General features: G+C 38.7%; 1 protein-coding gene across 9 annotated transcripts in view; it reads right to left on the bottom strand.

Annotated features, from left to right (window-relative positions):
* Positions 1-19,719, bottom strand: part of DNM3 (dynamin 3) — a 535,391-nt gene that overhangs the window by 262,907 nt on the left and 252,765 nt on the right. For all 9 annotated transcript variants that reach the window (XM_003925367.3, XM_003925368.3, XM_010336127.3 and 6 more), the window contains one exon: positions 129-242. In XM_003925367.3, coding sequence (XP_003925416.1) covers positions 129-242 — 114 coding nt within the window. The remainder of the gene's footprint in view (positions 1-128; positions 243-19,719) is intronic.

Consider the following 19,719-nt stretch of genomic DNA (forward strand, 5'->3'; position numbering starts at 1 on the left):
TTTTATACAAACATTCCAAGTTTACTCTTACTGAAAGAGAACCACTGGTGTCTCAAAATTGCATAGTACAATAATATCAATTAACTTAACACTTTAATGAGAAAACTTTGTCACTCTCTGTGACTTACCTCGTCATCTTTATACCAGGACAAGCTTTCCGCAGTAAGGACAAACCAGTATCCCTTCGAGCCCCCTTTCATGATGCCAATGTTGCTGATGGTGAGCCACCCCTTGCGAATCACCTACAAGAAAGCAGAAATCAGCAAAGGTGTTTAGTTTAATAAAAGCCAATGCAGATTAGATGTCCGACCAAGAGAAGTTAAAAACAAGATACTAATTGTAATAAGAACAGTATTTTCCCTCCAAACTCAACTCCTATTGAGTTATTCAAGAGAATTTATCTTCCAAAAGTACAGATGAGTGGAGGGAAGTCTCTCCTGTCAATGAATGAAATAAAAATCTCAGACTCATCAATGATGGAAGTGGAGTGACTGAAAATGAGGTTATCAAATAGACTGTGTCAGGCCTGTTTATGGCATTGTTGCTACAACTAAAACATATTTCATTGATTAGATAAACAACAGACTCTCCATATCCACTGTCCCTTCCCTCCTTCCAGCCTTCTTGCCCATTTGTTTGCCTGGTTTGCAGCTCATTAAGATTTCCACCAGAGACCTGTCAGCAAATGATGAAAAGAAGAAATTCAATTCAATCAATTAGCCCCTTATTATCCCCTAATAAGGCTCATTGATGAAAAAGATGAAATAATACACTACAAAGAAAAGTATGATGTTTTTAACAGTCTTAATTTATAATTTGAACAGCATATTGTAAAATTTTAAATCTATGAGGTTTAATTCTTCTGGTTGTTCTCTGCCATATTATAAAACATGTAGCATCTTAAAAATTTTTAAACAGTTTTGAAGTTTTAAAACATTAACAGGTTGGATTATAGATTTGACAGAAATTATTTATAGATGGCATTTAAGAAAAATGTGGGTTTTTTTCCCCTCCGAGTTATTGTGAAGTTAAATTCTGTTTTTTAGACGGCAACGTTTACCATGTCCTCTATACAAGATAATTTTGTTGTCATAGAACTAGAAATGAAACACTAAATGCAATTGCATGATATTGTTCTAAAGTCAAAAACTGTCCTACACTGAAATTACTCAATATGTTGACATCCTGAAATATTTAAAAGTTACTTATTGAAAAACTAATGAGTGTCAGTTACTAAAGGAAGATGAAAATACACTAATAATCAGATTTCATTTTTATATTACTATCAACCTTTGTAGTTGAAGAAGGAAGGCCAATCTCAGAGAAATTATGGAATAGACCAAGGTTCTCATCATTGGTCTTCCAAGACTCTCTCCACATTACCCGCTCCTTCTACCCTTGATTCCCAGTTTCGGCATTGCCCTGGTGCCCAATTTCCATTTCAGTGTGCTGTTGTTGCTTTTATAACCCCCATATAGCATCCCTTCAGGTCTGGGCTAGTGCACTTTTCTCCATGGCTTTTTAACTCTCTACTTCACAAAGAACAGACTAATGCTCAAAGTATGTGATATAGTTTAGCTGTGTCCCCACCCAAATCTACCTTGACTTTTAACTCCCACAATTCCCATGTGTTATGGGAGGAACCCAATGGGAGGTAACTGAATTATAGGGCCAGATCTTTCCCGTGCTATTCTTGTGATAGTAAATCAATTTCAAGAGTTCTGATGGTTTTAAAAATGGGAGTTTCCCTGCATAAGCTCTCTTTTTGCCTGCTGCTATCCATGTAAAATATGACTTGCCCCTCTTTGCCTTCCACCATGGTTGTGAGGCCTCCCCAGCCATGTGGAACTGTAAGTCCATTAAACCTCTTTTTCTTCCCAGTCTTGAACATGTCTTTATCAGCAGCATGAAAACAGACTAATACAGTATAGTTTCTAGCAGTTATATTACAATCATTCAAATGCTTTATAAAAATAGAGATTCCTGGGCCACCTACCATTCCAAATGAATCAGAAGTTATATATGAAACCCAATAATCTACATTTAAATATGTTGCCAAGGTGATTCTTATTCATAATGAAGTTTGAAGCCCATGTATGTACACATACAATCAAAACTTTATTTTCTTTAGAGTAAATGATCACATCTATTTAACAGTTTTGAGTTAAGAAAGAGCTAAATTATTTCTCACTAAGATCATTACCCACCCTACCAAAGCTTACAAATAGCATGCTAATCATACCACTCAATGAAAATATACTAGTTATTTCATTTTATCAGAGATATGGAGCAAAAGTGCTGGTATCAATACGTATAATAAATAAATGTTAAATAAATATGAATCTGAGCTGTTTTCCTTATTTTCTGGTTAAAAATATGTATCAGTAGATATCCTACTATAGTGTCCTGCATTTCAATGGATCTTGCATGCTCCCTGAAACAGAGAAACTAAGTTATAAAAGCCATTGCAATAAAGCAAGTGAAATACGGCCAGGATGTGAATTAAAGCCATGATGTATAAAATTGAAAAGAAATGGACCTACCAAAGAAATATATCTAGGACAGGCATCCCCAAACTACGGCCCGTGGGCCACATGCGGTCCCCTGAGGCCATTTAGCCGGCCACCCGCCGCACTTCAGGAAGGAGCACCTCTTTCATTGGTGGTCAGTGAGAGGAGCACAGCATGTGGCGGCCCTCCAACGGTCTGAGGGACAGTGAACTGGCCCCCCGTATAAAAAGTCTGGGGATGCCTGACCTAGGAAGTAAAATCAACTGGATTTATGAGTGAATGAGAATGGTATTAGTGAGGGGAAAGACTAGAACTAGCTACTAGTATAGCCACTAGCCACTAACCACATATGGTGATTGAGCCCTACAGACTCGTTTCCATTAAGATGTGCCATAAGTGTTCAAATAAACACAGAATTTTGAAAACTTAATACAAAAAAGAATGTAAAACATCTCATTAATGTAAAGCAATTATTATATGTTGAAATGGTATTTTACATATATTAGGCTAAATAAAATTCATTGTAAAAATTAATTTCATCTGTTTCCTTTTATTTTTTAATGCAGCTACCAGAAATTTTTAAATTACATATGTAGTTTATATTACGTTTTTATTGATCAGTGTGCTGTTTTAGGATGATTCTGAAACTACTGCAGCTATCAACTTTTAAAACCAATCATTCTAAAATTCAAAAGGAATAGAGAAAAAGAAACCAGTTTGGAAAAGTGGGGGAACTGACGAATTCAGCAAAGGCCATGCTGACTTTGAGGTAGATCTAAGAAACACACAAAGAGTGTGACCTGACCTCTGAAGCAAAAGGAAGAAGTTAGGGCTGGAGGTAAAGACTCGCAAATCCTCGACACATATACTGGTAGCAAAATAGCAGTGGTTCAAGGTGGAATCCAGGGGTAAATATCAACATTTCAGAGGTAGTCACAAGAGTCTGAAAAGGAATGTCAGAGATAAAAGCAATAAGGTCATGGAAGCCAAAGGCAAGGTGAATTTCAAGGAGTGTGTGGTTGGAAGTGTCAAATTGAGCACAGAAAGGGATATGACAGTACAATGCAGACATTACAGTGTCTTTAGCTATGCCACTGTGGTGGTGTTACAAAGAGTCAAAGAGTTCACTGCATTGAAAAGTGAGTGGGAAACAAAAAATGGAGACAATGGCTGGAGAGAGTTCTTCCCAGAGGAAAGTGGAAGACAGTTAAAACCAGAAGAGGTCACAGGGTTAAAGGAGGTAGCGGTGGTGATAGCTCTTTGGTTTTAGGCTTCTTTCCTTCTCTTTCTCTCCTCTTTGTTTCCTTCTTTCCTTTCTTTCTTTCTTTCCTTCCTTCCTTTTTTCATATGGGCAACAATTGAGCATGTTTATTGATTAATAATCAGTAGACAGTAAGAGGTTGGTGATACAATAAAGAGGATACAAGCACCAAGAAGATGGGAATGGATAAGATGAACAGCAAAGGGAAGGGTCTAGCCTTCAATAGGAATAAAGCTGCCTCATCTTGTGAGGCCAGGGGAGGTTGGGAGAATGAAGGTGGATGTAAGTTGCTTGCGAGGAACAGAGTAGAAGGTTTAGGAAAATTATATTTGATTTTTCCATTTCTGTTGATAAATCAGACAAAATGATCCAGGAGAGTGAGAGTAAGAAGTTGGAAGAAAGGCTTGAGATTAGTGATGCAGCAGTGGGACAACCAGTAGTTGAGTGAGAGTGGGTACAACTAGAATTTGTTTTCTTAAATGGCTAAAAGCTGAGAATGAAAAACGAACTTGAAGGAATACAATCAGTGTAGTTGTGGTCTCTTGTCCAGCAGCACTTTGTACCCCTGACGTAGAAAATGAGACGATAAATGGGAATTGATCCAGGGGTCCTGAGTTTCTGAACCCAGGTGACGTACGTAAATACAGAAGTTTAAAGATGTTGAAGGTTTCAGGCAAGAGAGTAATGCAGGTGATCATCCATTCAATCTAGGTCAAGCAGAGAAATAAGGTCAGGAGGTGCTAGTGGAGAGGTAGAAAATGAGAAGATAAAAGGAATAAGGCCAATGAAGTCAAGAATGGCGTTTTCAGAGTTTTAGTTGATGTGAAGCTAAATAAATTGCCTGATCTTACTGACACTATTAGGTTCATTCCTCTATTGGACACTATTTCTAGAAGTATTTAATGTTGTAGCTGAAAATGATGTTTATTAAACATCATTTAGTCCAGTGGATATAGTCAATTGAGCCACAGGAAAATTATGTTACTAATAATAGTTAAAATTTTCACAGAATTGGCATAAAAATAATGAAAATAGATTTGAGATTATCCCTATGACATTATATCATTTGCAATGCAATTTGCTTTCTAATTTGTACAGAAAAAGAAGATTATAGCTACCGTGTTGTGAAGAAACACAACACACATCCTTTACCAGGTACCTATGAAAGTGAGTTCAGCGCTGGATGCTATCAGCAATTAAGCTGCCATCATAAAAAGGTTAAGAAGCATGAACCCAATCCCAGCACTTCATTTCACTAGAGGAAGTCCACAAGTGGTCTTGTTTTTCTGAAAACAATCAGGTCAAAATAGGATTTTAGAAAGAACAATTCCTAATGTACTTTTTCACTAAAGAATTGAGGGACAGAAGCCATGAAATCCAAAGTAAAACACTGGAATGAGATAAGAAAAGGCAGATACTCAGGAAAAATGGTCAAACCACAAGGGGTAAGACCACTAAGGGGAAATTAATAAAAAGAAAAAAAAAGGAAAGTAAGTGGGAACAGAAGACAAAGATTAAATAAAATTAGAAAAGAAGCCAAGACAAATTGGATTAGTGGTAGAGGCCCTTCATTGGAAAGATAAAATATAAAATGTTAATTTTATATTCAAATTCAAAATGAATCTATCAATGTGCACTACAATAGCCACCTACAGCCTCTTAGTATTTGAGTATCAAATTCTGTTTTGAGTATTCGAGTAAACAAGAACAAGCAAACCCATAATTACATGACTAGAAAGGACCTTGAGAGCTAAAAGGGCATGTTCTCATTTGTTCAGCTGGAGACAAACTGTTTTTTAAAATTTACTGCCCATAAATATCACCCAAGGTTCTTTTGCCAAATAAGAAAACTTGGAAAGCAACTGCAAGACCAGCAATGGGAAAAGTGGAACAGACCAGCCTTTTCCCTTGGTGGTGAGCCTACCCTAAGAGAGTGTGTGTTCTGTTAGTTTCCTCCATGCTAAGAAAACAGGTTTTGTCAAGGTCGGCAAAACCTGTATGTTATGGTTAAGTTCAGACCCCAACATCTGGCTGACATACTAGATCACAAAATTAATACAGCGACAAGGAATAAAATCATGGGAAGATAAAAGTACATGTGGAAGAATTCTAGTGTGGCCAAGGTCTTGAACCCCGTGAGCAGTGGGTGTGACCTTGAGCTTGCTTATGGTTAACCATGCAAGTTTTTTTCGGCTATGCAGCTGTCTTTTTTTTTTTAACTGCTGCAGCCTGGATAAAGGTTGTAATCCATGCACCATTCAATAGTTTGATCTTGGTAGATTACAAAAGCTTATACCTAGGCTTTCTCAGTAGATGAGCACCTGCTTCTATAAAGGTAGTTCACATACCTCAGAGCCTACCTGGGCAAATGCTGGGGAGCTGCATGGGCTCCTCAAAGGCAAAGGGCAGTCCAGTCTCCCAGTTGGTTAGGAAAGATCTACCTTTGTGAGCACAGGCATCGTCAGCATAAAGGTTACTTGTCCTTGAATTTGGCTAGCAGATTCATTTCTAAGGTATGCCTAAGATAGGGGTTTAACTACAGGGAAAAGAGTCTTTCCATTTACTGGCCTGGTGGGCCTCAGGAGGTGAACTAGATTTCCTAATTTTATACTATAAGGTAGCTGTGCACTCTATAGGTTCTAATGTTAACCTGTTAGAGCCAAGCCTAGGAAGGAAGGGTTAGATCAGCTGTCATCAGTGCCATTCTGCACTCTGAGCCAGGGCAAGAAGGAAACTATGGGGAGCTAACCTTAACTGGTGTGGCTTATTTATAGACTTAAGGGTCTGCCTCACCCCACTTACTCGTCCGGTAAGCACACGTTCTCAGGCTGGCTCTGGATTAATGAGATAGAGGGCTGAAAGTCTCCTCAGGAAGCCTAGGCTCCTTAGACCAATAAATTTTTTAACAGGTACAGGAGGAGAAACACAAAGGAAAAAGGAAAGTAAAAATTAGGAGGTTTTGAATACGCTGTATGGAAAAGGAAGGTAACTCAAAAAACTCCTGGTGGGTAACTAGAGCTGTGGTCCCTGCAAATTCCTAAATTTTGCAATAGACAGCCATGTTTCAAGTGTCCTGGTCCAAGAGTATGCATATAGATTATTTTCTCCCTTGGTGGTAAATGCATAATGGCAAAGCTAACCTCTTTAAAATAACTTTGGGAATGTAATTCTTGAACTTTCATATCTAGGAACTTCATAGTAAGAGAGGGTTTATATTCACATTGAGGAGGGGGTTCACAAAATTCACATGTCTATTTTGTTGATATTTTATCATGAGGGCTGAGAAATGGAGAGGCACTCCTGTTGTTTCCTCACTCAGTCCTCTCCAGGAGGAGTAAAGTGACTTCTCACATTGGTAGAGCTGAACAGATAAACAGGGAAGTGTCGTGCCGGGTCTGTCTTTCCCCCATTCTTGCCCCCATTTATCAAGGGAAGTTGCCTGCCCACTGAGGATGTATGATCTAACAGCGGAAGGAAGGGGGTTATACCTGCAGTTTTCAGGGACAAGTTCAATTCAGGAAAGTGTTCAGAAGTCTCTCTCACCTAAGACACTTATCAGTCAGTCATCCAGTATTTCCTAAATGCCGATGATGGATCAGGCACTGTGCCAGGTCCCCTGACCCAGAATCACAAGTGAGAACCACCACAACTATGACCAGGTGTGACTTGTAAGTGGCCAGCTATACGGTAGAAAATAGATTTTCATACCTGATGAACTAATGCTATGACAGGAATAAAGAAGTTGTGAAAACAAGCAAATAAGATAAAGTACATATAAAGAATAGTGAAATTAAGATACAAAATAATCAAATATTTGATGAAATATTGTTTTTCTTTGTTTTCAAGACTCTACAAATCAATCTGTTACTAACATGAATGAATTGGATAAGTGACATTTTTACATTTGGATGTTACTTTATGGTTTTAACCTTCTAGGAAATGAGAATTTCCTAAGTATCTAAAATAGGCAAAGAATATAATTTGACTCCATTTTTAGAAATTCAGGAATAGTAACAATAGCTAACATTTACTAAACATTACTTGGTGCCAAGCACTATGCTAAGAGCTTCACAAACATTATTACTTTTGATCCACATAATAATCCTACGAGGGAGGGAACATTTTCCTCCATGTTAGGCGAGAAAAATGAGATTTCACTCCTATTTAACTGCCAAATCCATGTTTGTCATCAACAGAACTTCCTTGTAGGAGCTTGGTTACTGTTTGCCATTTTACTCCAATTTGCAGAGCACACTTAGAGGATTCAGCACTTGAATAAAATAAAACTTCTCCGGTGGACTGATTTCAGAGCCCTCACCCGAACCCACACATATGCCAGGATGTTGGCTACAGTATGGCATGGCACGCAATTGGAAGCAACCCATTTTCTTGACAGAAAACTGATTAACAGGTTGTGGCATAATCCTCTGATGTTAAATTAAGCTAAACAAAAAAGCCTAATACATGATGTGAGAAAAATATTTTTGCCAGGATGGGCTAACAGTAGGCAGGACCCTAGAGTCAAAATTAGATTCTGGTCTCAATGGTTGCTTCTTGGGTGATGTTGGGTGAGTTAAAGGAAACAACTTCCCTTTGCTTCAATTTATTCATACGTAACATGGAATAATAATAACACCTGTAATGTAGAGTCGTTATGAGGATCATATGAGTTAATACATGTAAAGGATTTAGATCAGTACCTATAAGTATTATATGTATGCTATTATTTCAGTTATATTTGTTACTGTAAGGACAGGTAAAAAAACTATAATATATATCAAAATGTTATCTACGATTGAAACTGATGGTAAAATTAAGAGTTCTATTTATTTCCTCTTTCCTTTTCCCTGTATTTTTCCTATTTTCCTATAAGACTCATGTTATTTAAAAAGTAAGTTGGCATCATATTATTGCTTATTTAAAAGAGGCAATTTCTTGAGATTTCCTTTAATGTATAATGAACATAGTATGCTGGAAAAAACACTGAAGCAGATTATAAGCAACCTAGTAGTGAAATAACCTTACAGCACAACATAAAAAGAAATTCTGAAGTACTCTATAGAAAATCACTGTGATAAAAGAAGCTTGACTATTTTAAATAGGGAACTGACTTGATTGACTGAAACATTAATAGTGTTCAATAAAAACTGATTGAAGAAAAGGAACCAATATTTAATATTCATATCAAACCCCTGCTTTTTAAGATATAGCTGCCAAAAATTAATAACTTTCTGGTTCCTCTGTAAATTCCAACCTCTACCCAATAACACTGGCATAAGTTTAAATTGTAACCACCTAACAAAGATTTTGTAAATTAAACAGAACTCCAAGTTACTGTTTCACAAAACAACTTCATCATGCAACAGAAAGAGCCCCTTTCTCACTGTTTTCTGGACACCCCAAATCTAGAATGACTATGTCTATGGTGCCTTCATCATCATCCACTCATTCTGCCCTGCAAAAGCACCAGAAACCTCTTGTGAGTTTTGCTTCCAGTACATTAGCCTGTCTCACATAATGAGGGCATTTTTTGTGCTTCTGTGGCTTACTAGGCTTCCATACTATCTTGATTCATAAAACTATTTCTAAAGATTTTTTTCTCTTCTTGTTTCCCAGAATTTGCTCAAATGCCTGCCTATGCATTATTTCTGCCACATGCACAATTATTTCTAAGAGTTCATGAAGAGTGAGCTGTTTATTCTCAAAGTTTACTCACCTAAACCTCTATAAGATCCAGGCCATTAACCATGATGAACATCAAGGCTTTAGTTTTTTCACTTTTTTCCTGTGTATCTTTTTCATGTGCAGAACTTCCTTTGAAGTTAATGGGCCCTCCATGTGGAAGGGATTCCAAATGATACAAAACAGAATGAGAACTAAGCCTGTCATCTATTTATCACATTCAAGGACAAAAATATGCACACATGAGGAAAAAATATCTCATAATTATCAAGGCCTGAATAAAATGTGGATGTTTATTAAAAATAATCCAGAGAGCTTATTTAACAGAGGAAAAAAAAAACCTTAGTAAATATTTATTAATTACTTGATAGAAAATCAGTGAGCACTGGCCAGGCATGGTGGCTCATGCCTGTAATCTTAGCACTTTGGGATGCCGAGGCGGGCAGATCACGAGGTCAGGAGTTTGAGACCAGCCTAACTAACATAGTGAAACCCTGTATCTATGAAAAATACAACAAGTAATGGGGCATGGTGGCACACACCTGTAGTCGCAGCTACTCTGGAGGCTGAGGCAGGAGAATCGCTTGAACTTGGGAGGTGTAAGGTAAAGTGAACCAAGACAGTGCCGTGCCACCGCACTCCAGCTTGGGTGATAGAGTGAGAGTTTGTGAAGAAGAAACAGAGAAAGACAGAAAAGAAAGAAAGGAAAGAAAGAAAGGAGGGAGGGATGGAAGGAGGGATGGAAGGAGGGAGGGAGGGAAGGGAAAGAGGGAAAGAGGGAAGAAGAAAAGAAGGGAGAGAGAAAGAGAGAGACAAAGAAAGAGAGAGAGAAGGAGAGAGAGAAAGAAAGAAAGAAAGGCGGGAGGGAGGGAGGGAAGGAAGGAAGGAAGAGAGGGAGGAAGGGAGGGAGGGAGGGAGGGAACAGAAAAGAAAGGAAAAGAAAGAAAGAAAAAAAATTAGTAAGCACTTAGATGTGTCAGGGAGCACACTGGAAATACAAGAATAAACCAAGGAAACAGAAATGCACACACACAAAGGCACAGTCCCCAACCTTCACGGAGCTTATAGACGAATGAGAGAATAGACATTAAACGAACTCACACAGATAAATGTAAAATTATTAACTCTGGTCGGTGCTGCCAAGAAGTGGTTCGTACATGAAGAGTGCTCTGACATGCAGCAGGTATAAGAAAAGGCATACTTGAAGTGTTTAGCACCTGAGCTGAAATTTGAATGGTGTGGGGTGGGAATGGAGGAGGGAGAGGCAACCTCAGAATGGCCACTATACCTAAAGCAAGAGTGAGCTTCCTACAAGGTGTGCCTGGAGAAAAGGCAAACAACACTTGGTCACATAATTTTTTGAAGAAATATGGTCCTTATCCTGAGAGAAATGGGTAGTCTTTCAAATGTTTAAAGTAGGGTAGCAATATGAGATTTTGATATGGTTTGGCTACGTCCTCATTCAAATCTCATCTTGAATTGTATCTCCCATTATTCCCACATGTCACGAGAGGGACTCAGTGGGGGGGAATTGAATCACGAGGGCAGGTCTTTCCCATGCTGCTTTCCTGATAGTGAATAAGTGCCATGCGATCTGATGGTTTTATAAAGGGCAGGTCCCCTATACATGCCCCCTCTTGCCTGCCACCAAGTGACTTTGTACCTCCTTCGCCTTCCACCACGATTGTGAGGCCTCCCCAGTCACGTGGAACTGTGAGTCCATTAAACCTCTTTTTCTTTTTAATCTACCTAGTCTCAGGTATGTCTTTATTAGCAGTGTGAGAACAGACTAACGCAGATTTACACATAAAAAGTTTTCTTCTAGCTCTGGCTTGGTGAGGAGATTCGAATGAGGAAAAAAGATACAGGGTGATGGATAGTTGACCATTACAGAATCCTACGTTATAAATTACGATAACTTTGACCAGACTGTTAGAAATGAACATACGGAGAAGTGGACAGATTTGAAGAATATTAAGGAAGAGAAATTAGTATGACAATGATAAATTGGATATGGAAGATAAGAGAGAGTGGGGCATGGAAGATGACTCCTGAGGTCTAAGTTTAAGAAACTAAACAGACTGTGGAGGCACATTCATGGAGAGACTAGTAGGAGGATTATGTTTAGGGAGGGGAGGAGTCATAAGTTCAGTCTGGACATGTCAAAATGTGAACATGTACAATAGATCACTGGCTGTAAAGATGTCTAGATCAGATGTACAAATTTGTAAATTGTTGTTTTTAGGTGTAATTTAAACTGTAGATGTAAAAAAAATGACTTAAAACCAACATTTAAGTGAGAAGAGAAGAGGGCCTAGGACTAAGCCCTGAGGAAAGCCAACGTGCAATATCTGGGTGGAGAGGATGGACCCATTGAGGGCTAGAAGAGAGAGGGAAAACAGTGAACACTACAGAAATGAATGAACAAGAATGCCTCAATAAGGCAAAAGGATTGAAAGGTCAAATGCCAACGTAAGGTTAAAAGTAAAAATTTTTTCACTGGTTTTAAGGTTACTGAAGAAAGAATATTAAAAATATTTAACAACTGCTATGACATCACCCTGACCAATCCACAAAGTTGCTGGGGTCGCAGTGCTAAAGCAGGGTACCAAAGGTTCCCTTCTGTGCCAGACCTTTGCCTGTAATCTCTGGACAGAGGGGAGGATGGAGGAACTCAGAGAGGAGCTTCAGCATCTCTGATGAGAGATGGGCATTGCAGGAGCAGCCAGCTGTAACTGGTCTGAAAGCATTAAATGTGAGAACAATCACTCTGGTTCTCCTGATGCATGCTGGCTGGGGAACATCACTAAGTGTTGCTATGGCTCGATGGAGAGGGGGAGTGCTGGATTGGAATGGGCAGGTGACAGAAGTGAAGTTTTCCCATGTAAGTCTGATTTCATACGATGAATCAATACTTTCTCATCACCTTCTAGATGCAGAATAAGAAATTCTTCTAAAAATGCAAAAGAAAAAAAAAGAATTGGCCAATGAAGAAAACATGTCAAACAGAGAATCAGTTGTAAAAGACTTCCTGAAAATTTGGGTCCCTATAGGGAAGTAACAAGATGTGTTATCATTCAATCATTCAGATCAAAGCTACAGAGCAATTTATCAATGTCAAATAATGAAAATGGCTGACAAATTTTAAGGTTTTGGGTTCCTAGGACATTGCAGAAAATTTTATTTACCCTATAACACCTCTGGAGAAGCGTATCAATAGTATTACTAAGGAGATGCTCACACACTCAGGTATTAAATAAGTGTTAGTAGCCAGTCCTTCATAGAGAACCCACTACTATAAATACTGATATTCTAGGGGAAAATGCATGTATAGATTCAATGTGGAATCCCAGTTTTAAATCTCTTCCAATATGAAGGAATCAAAGACCTTCTTTCCTCACCTTTGATCGTTCTATAGATTCTGGCAGTGCAGGCTGTGAGGATATTGACACCATCAAGCAAATAGCTGTGGGTGACTGGGGCTTTCATTTTATGCAAACCACAAACATACTTTCCTGTCAGTTTGGTTATCCCTGTGCACTTTAGTCTTGAGGTCCTAGGAGTGGCTTATCAACTCCCCTGTTCAATGCCACAATCTCTTATGGATGACCCAGTTGTTTTTCCTCCTTATAACTTGCCCTTAGGTCTCACTATCTTTTCAGTGTTGTTAAGGATTTACCTGCTAGTAATTACTAGGAGACAAAATAAAAGAGCTCATTCCTAAAAACAACCTCTTTCTCCTCTCTCCACTCCAAATACAATTCAGCTTTCTGAAAAAAATCAAAGATGATATTCGTGAGACCCTGAGTTACTATTAGTCTATTTTCATACTGCTGATAAAGATAGAACCAAGACTGGGAAGAAAAAGAGGTTGAATTGGACTTACAGGTCCCCATGGCTGGGAGGCTTCAGAATCATGGTGGGAGGTGAAAGGCACTTCTTACATGGTGGTAGCAAGAGAAAAATGGGGAGTAAGCAAAAGCGAAAACCCCTGATAAACCCATCAGATCTCATGAGACTTATTCACTATCATGAGATCAGCACAGGAAAGACCAACCCTGATGATTCCATTACCTCCCCCTGGGTCCCTCCCACCACATGTGAGAATTTTGAGAGAAACAATTCAAACTGAGATTTGGGTGGGAACATAGCCAAACCATATCAGTTACAAAGACTAAATATAAGAGCCATGCCCATATAAAGGAAAATGCCACCATTCTGGTGCTCTAAAATAGAGAGAGGGCTTAGGCCTCAGTGAGGACTTTTAAGTTACTGATGGGGTTGAGGCAGGGTTTCTTGCAGTATGTTCTAAGAAATGCTATTTCAAGGAAACATTCCATGAAAAAAGTTTTCATGACTAAATAAGTTTTGGAATTCCTGCAATACCATTCAGTCTTCTCTCAGGTACACAATGCACATTATTCCATTAAAAATGCATGTGCAGAAAGCAGAAACTGGACCCCTTCCTGACACCTTACACTAAAATTAACTCCAGATGGATAAGATCTAACACCATAAAAACCCTAGAAGAAAATCTAGGCAAAACCATTCAGGACACAGGCGTAGGCAAGGACTTCATGACCAAAACACCAAAAGCACTGGCAACAAAAGCCAAAATGGACAAATGGGACCTAATCAAGCTCCACAGCTTCTGCATGGCAAAAGAAACAGTCATTAGAGTGAATCAGCAACCAACAGAATGAGAAAAAAATTTTTGCAGTCTACCCATCTGACAAAGGGCTGATATCCAGAATTTACAAAGAACTAAAACAGATTTACAAGAAAAAAACAAACAAGCCCATTCGAAAGTGGGCAAAGGATATGAACAGACACTTTACAAAAGAAGACATACATGAGGCCAACAAACATATGAAAAAAATGCTCATCTTCACTGGTCATTAGAGAAATGCAAATCAAAACCACATTGAGATACCATCTCATGCCAGTTAGAATGGCGATCATTAAAAAATCTGGAGACAACAGATGTTGTAGAGGACGTGGAGAAATAGGAACACTTTTACACTGTTGGTGGGAGTATAAATTAGTTCAACCATTGTGGAAGACAGTGTGGCGATTCCTCAAGGACCTAGAAATAGAAATTGCATTTGACCCAGCAATCCCATTACTTGGTATATATCCAAAGGATTATAAATCATTCTACTATAAGGACACATGCACACAACTGTTCACTGCAGCACAGTTTACAATAGCAAAAACATGGAACCAATCCAAATGTCCATCGATGATAGACTGGACAGGGAAAATGTGGCACATATACACCATGGAATATTATGCAGCCATCAAAAACGATGAGTTCGTGTCCTTTGTAGGGACATGGATGAACCTGGAAACCATCATTCTCAGAAAACTGACACAAGAACAGAAAATCAAACACCACATGTTCTCACTCATAGGCAGGTGTTGAACAATGAGAACACATGGACCCAGGGAGGGGAGCATCACACACTGGGGTCTGTTAGGGGGAAATAGGGAAGGAACAGTGAGGGGTGGGGAGCTGGGGAGAGATAGCATGGGGAGAAATGCCAGATATAGGTGAAGGGGAGGAAGGCAGCAAATCACACTGCCATGTGCGTACCTATGCAACAATCTTGCATGTTCTTCACATGTACCCCAAAACCTAAAATGCAATTTAAAAAAATGCTAAGAAGTACCAAGATAAAAATGCCTTTTAACTTTGCTTACCAACTCCAAATTTGACCATGAAACCCTATTTTAGTATCCGAAAGTGTTCCAGATGTACTTCCAGAAACAGTTGGCTCATAGAGCTGAGGTGGCTACATTTGAGAACATAGGGTCTTCAGCTACAGGAAAAAGAAGGGAATCTCTGTTGGAGGCTTGCCTCTTCTCTGCCTTTTCCTGTTCCCCCTTTCCAACACCACCTGTCTACTCCATGTTGGACTGGCTTTGGATTGGCACCAAATGTACAATGTGAGAAAAGAATACTGGATAAGGGACTGCCTCAGAAAACAACCAGGTCTACAGCAGTGCAAGGAAATAGGGGGATGACGAGTACAGAAGTCGATGAACAAGGAAAGCAAAGAGCAGGCATGTGAGAACTTCCTATGGGTCTCTTTAGAATGATCATATGTGTGTGAAAAAGACACACCTATCCAGATAGAATGCCATCCAAAATGATACATGCCAAGAAGCATGTAGGCATGCTTCTTCCTACAGCTTCTGATATAAACAGTCCAACAAGAACTGATACCTCATTAATATTACCACAACACAATTTATTTACATAGCAAGTGCTATCTTTTCAGAGCCAAAGATAAGCTGAGTCTAGATATTAGTCAGAGACAGAAGACTCATCCATCCGTCCATCCGTTGAATAGATGGTTATTGACTTACTATGTTAATTGAGTGCCTATTTTTTTTTTAATTCTAGGTATTAGAGTTTATATTCTCCAGCTGGGGTGGAGCTGCAGGTGGAGCTCAGGAATAGACAATAAATATATAATTATATAGCTGGAGCTGATAAATACTACAAAAAAATAAAGCAATCTAAGTGGGATAATGTATGTTCTCGGTTTATGTTGGAGAGAAAAAGATGTTTTTCACTTAATCAGGAAGGGCCTCTTGGATAAAATAATATTTCAGCAGAGACCTGAAGGAATTTAAAGAGCATGTGGATTGTGTTGGTGTAGGGGGAGGGAGGAGGGGAATAAATTCCAGGAAGAGGGAACAGTGAGTACAAAAGTCCTGAGGCAGGAACACCAAGGAAGCCAATTGCCTGATCCCAGTGAGTGAGAGGGTGAGGAGCCTTAGGAAATGGGATCAGAGAGGCAGGAGGAGACAGATCCCATAGACCTTAAGAGTCATCGGAGACCTTTAGATTTTATTCTCAGTAAGATGGAAATCACTAGAGCGTTTTGAACAGGGAAGTAATAAGATTTCACTGTTTTAAAGGGTGTTTTCTGGCTGCTGAGTGGAGAGACTTAGGAGAGAAAGAGGAGAAACAGGAAGGCCAATAACCCAGGTGAGAGATGCTGGAGCTTTGAGCAGGGTGGTGACAATGGGGAGAGAGAGAAGTGATCAGATTCCAGATGACAGGATTTGCTATTGAAAAGGAGGTGTGGTGTGATGGGAAAAAATTAATGAGAGCTCTCTGCAGGACTAGATCCCATGCCCTTGGAGAACAGGAATATTATCTAATGCCTTTCTATCTCCAGCACCAAATATAAAACCTGCACTTTTTTTGTTACTGTGGTGTAGACAGACTCCCAGACAATGAAAAGACTGTATGCATCACATGGATATAAACATAAGATAAACAATCCGTTTCTTTCATTGGTATATTTTCTTGAGAAGATGAAGGTAATTTTGATGGGAATAAGTTTATTGTCATTTCTTGATCAAATATTTTCATACTGCCAACAACATTTTTAACATCTTTGTCATAGTTACCAGATAGTACATGGTATAAAGTTATAAAAGATAAAATTTTGGACTGACTTCAAGATGCCCATAGTCTCATATGTGGCATGAAACTTATGCATACTGTAAAATAAGCAACACTGCCATGGAGAAAGCAAGTCTCCATGTCCTCTAGACCCAGCTCCACCCCTGTAGAGCATGATCCTTAACCTCTCGAGCCTCAATCTTCTCATCCATAAATGAGAAGAGTAGTAGCTACTGTTGAAGGACAAATGAGAATGCACTGAGCACTAAACAGTACTTGTAACCATTACTCCAGAATACAGCATTACATGAGTAAGTGTTAGTACAAGGATCAGAAGGCACAAATGCATGGAGGATGAAAAGATCTCATTCATTAGATGAATTGGGATACCTTATTTCCTTTGTACTCTTGCCAAATCACTTTGTAGGGCAGGTGGATAGGTATATGGAATCTTAGAGATTCTGCTGATGGAAGAGCCTTTATGAAGAGTATGAAACAGGTAAAAGTGATTACCTGTATCTCAATACCCACACTAAAAACAGAAAGAGTGTCTTAGAATGTCCAGCCTAGGCTCTTTCCACTCTTTGCCAAATGTTTCAGCCTCCCTGGCTATCTTTCTGTTCCTACAACACACAAGTTCTTTCTAGTCTTGGGCTGTGCCTCTGGCAGGACTGTATCTTCTGACCTTCGCATGGTGAGGCACGGCTGGTCATGCAGAACTCACCTTATGCCATCCCTCTTCAAAGAGGCTCTCCTATTGCCTCCCTCCACACTGCCCCTCCATCTTCACTTTTCTTCATATAAACTAATTTTAATTCTCTACACTGAAAATATATACAATTTCTTCTTGCTCGTTTGTCTTTTTGTTGTTCATTTTCTGTGTTTTCCACCACTAAAATATAAGCTTCATGAGAGAGTGAGAACTTCATCTGTCTTATTTACCACGCCACCCCCAGAAGAGTGTGTGGCATCGATTCAACAAATAGGAAATTAAATCAGTAGATAACGTCAAAATCCCTTTTCTAGTCAGTATTATTTGCCTCTTTGCATCAGATTATTTAAGAAGAAAAGATAGAAGAGAGTTATGATTGAGATTGACCTATCAGGGAATTAAAATGTGACTGACAACACAAAGGGGATAACTCACAGCTGATGATGCAGGATGTGCTGTATAATGTGTAAAAGCTTTGGACACTTTTGTCAAGGTCAATTTTTGATGCCAGGAAAGTTAAAATTTACATTAAGAAAGCATGGACTTTCTGAGTTTCTTTCAGTTCATCTGTTCCTCAATCATAAAAAAGTGGGGGAGTGGCAGAAAGAGCTAATAATAGCATATCCCCTTATAGAATTGTGGTGACAATTAAATGAGGGAATCCATAGAACAGGGCCTGGCACAAAGCAGGCAGTTAAGGAATGTTAATGTTACCATGATAAAATTTAAAATAACAGGGGTCATTCTTGGAGTTTATTTTCCAAATACAAGTTTTTACTTCTTTCCAATTTGACTTTATCTCATTATGACAACTCTTTCACCAAGGAAATCCTATTTATTTACCTTTAACCATCAAACTACACTCTCAGTAAATACCCCACATTCGGTAAATAAATAAGGCATTAATTATAACCATAAGGACTACTTTAAACTGCTAATGTTATTAAATCACAGGAACCATGAGAGCTACTGGTTAAGTTAAGTTTACTGGTACAATTCTAAGAATTCAAAAGGACAACTTTATTAATTGTGACAAAATGATTGCTAACCCTTAATGAATATTTACTTTGAGCAGTGTGCACTTTACATGAATGTCTCACTAATCTTCTCAACCACCCTATGAGATTAACACTGCTGTTCCTCTTTTATCTTTGAATGCTGTGAGGCATAGAGAGACTCAACCTTATGATGTGAATGATTTAGCTTGCAAGTAGCAATAAGGGCCCCAAACTCATCTCAACCTCCAGGCCTATGCTATTAAATGTTCCCCTCTGTTTTCAGGGATAAAAAGACAGATATCACTACAGATTTTTATCCCTGGAAATAAAGTAACCTTTGACATTCAGAAATTGGTTATGTTTTCACGAATTTCACATATTCAAAAATGGAAAGACTGAAGAAGTTCAGGCCCAGAGTCACTGTGATGAAAGAATCACTCAGATTTAAGAGTCAAAAGAGTACCAATGAGTGGAAAGGGCCAAGACTTTATAGTTGATCTCTAGCTCCACCATATTAGTCACATGGCCTTGGAGAAACTAGAGTAGAAGCAAATGATTACGAGTCCCAGCTCTGGTGCTGAACTTTACGAGTTCAAATCCTATCTCTGCCCCATACTACAAGCATCACACCAGACTAGTTATCCAACCTCTCTGTGCCCCAGTTATCTCAGTCATAAAACCATTCCTACCTAGACTATAAGGTTGTTGTGAAGATACAGGAAAATAATGAATGTCAAGTGCTTGCCACAAGGCTTGTATGTAAGAAATGTTTAATCATATCAGCTATTTTTATTATCTATCAAAATGAAGATAACAGTATATGCTCTGCAAGGTTATTTTGAAGAATAAAGCACCTAACACATTGCCTGATATAAAACACTCATGCAATAAATTATAGCTATTGTTATGGTTATTAAAATAGCAAATATCCCAGAGAATGACAGGTAGAAGTATAAGTACATACAGCAGTTTCTGGTCATGTAACATTCTAAGATTAAAAAAAGGAGTCCATCTATTATACTATTTTAACAAATAAAGAAGCTCCAGTAGCCCACGTGGCTCTCTTTCTTCTCTTATATTTACTCTGTTCATTATCTGAGTTTAGCACTTACATCACCTTGTTTTGAATTACT

This window comes from Saimiri boliviensis, chromosome 19 (assembly GCF_048565385.1).
Source record: "Saimiri boliviensis isolate mSaiBol1 chromosome 19, mSaiBol1.pri, whole genome shotgun sequence".
Taxonomy (NCBI): Eukaryota; Metazoa; Chordata; class Mammalia; order Primates; family Cebidae; genus Saimiri; species Saimiri boliviensis.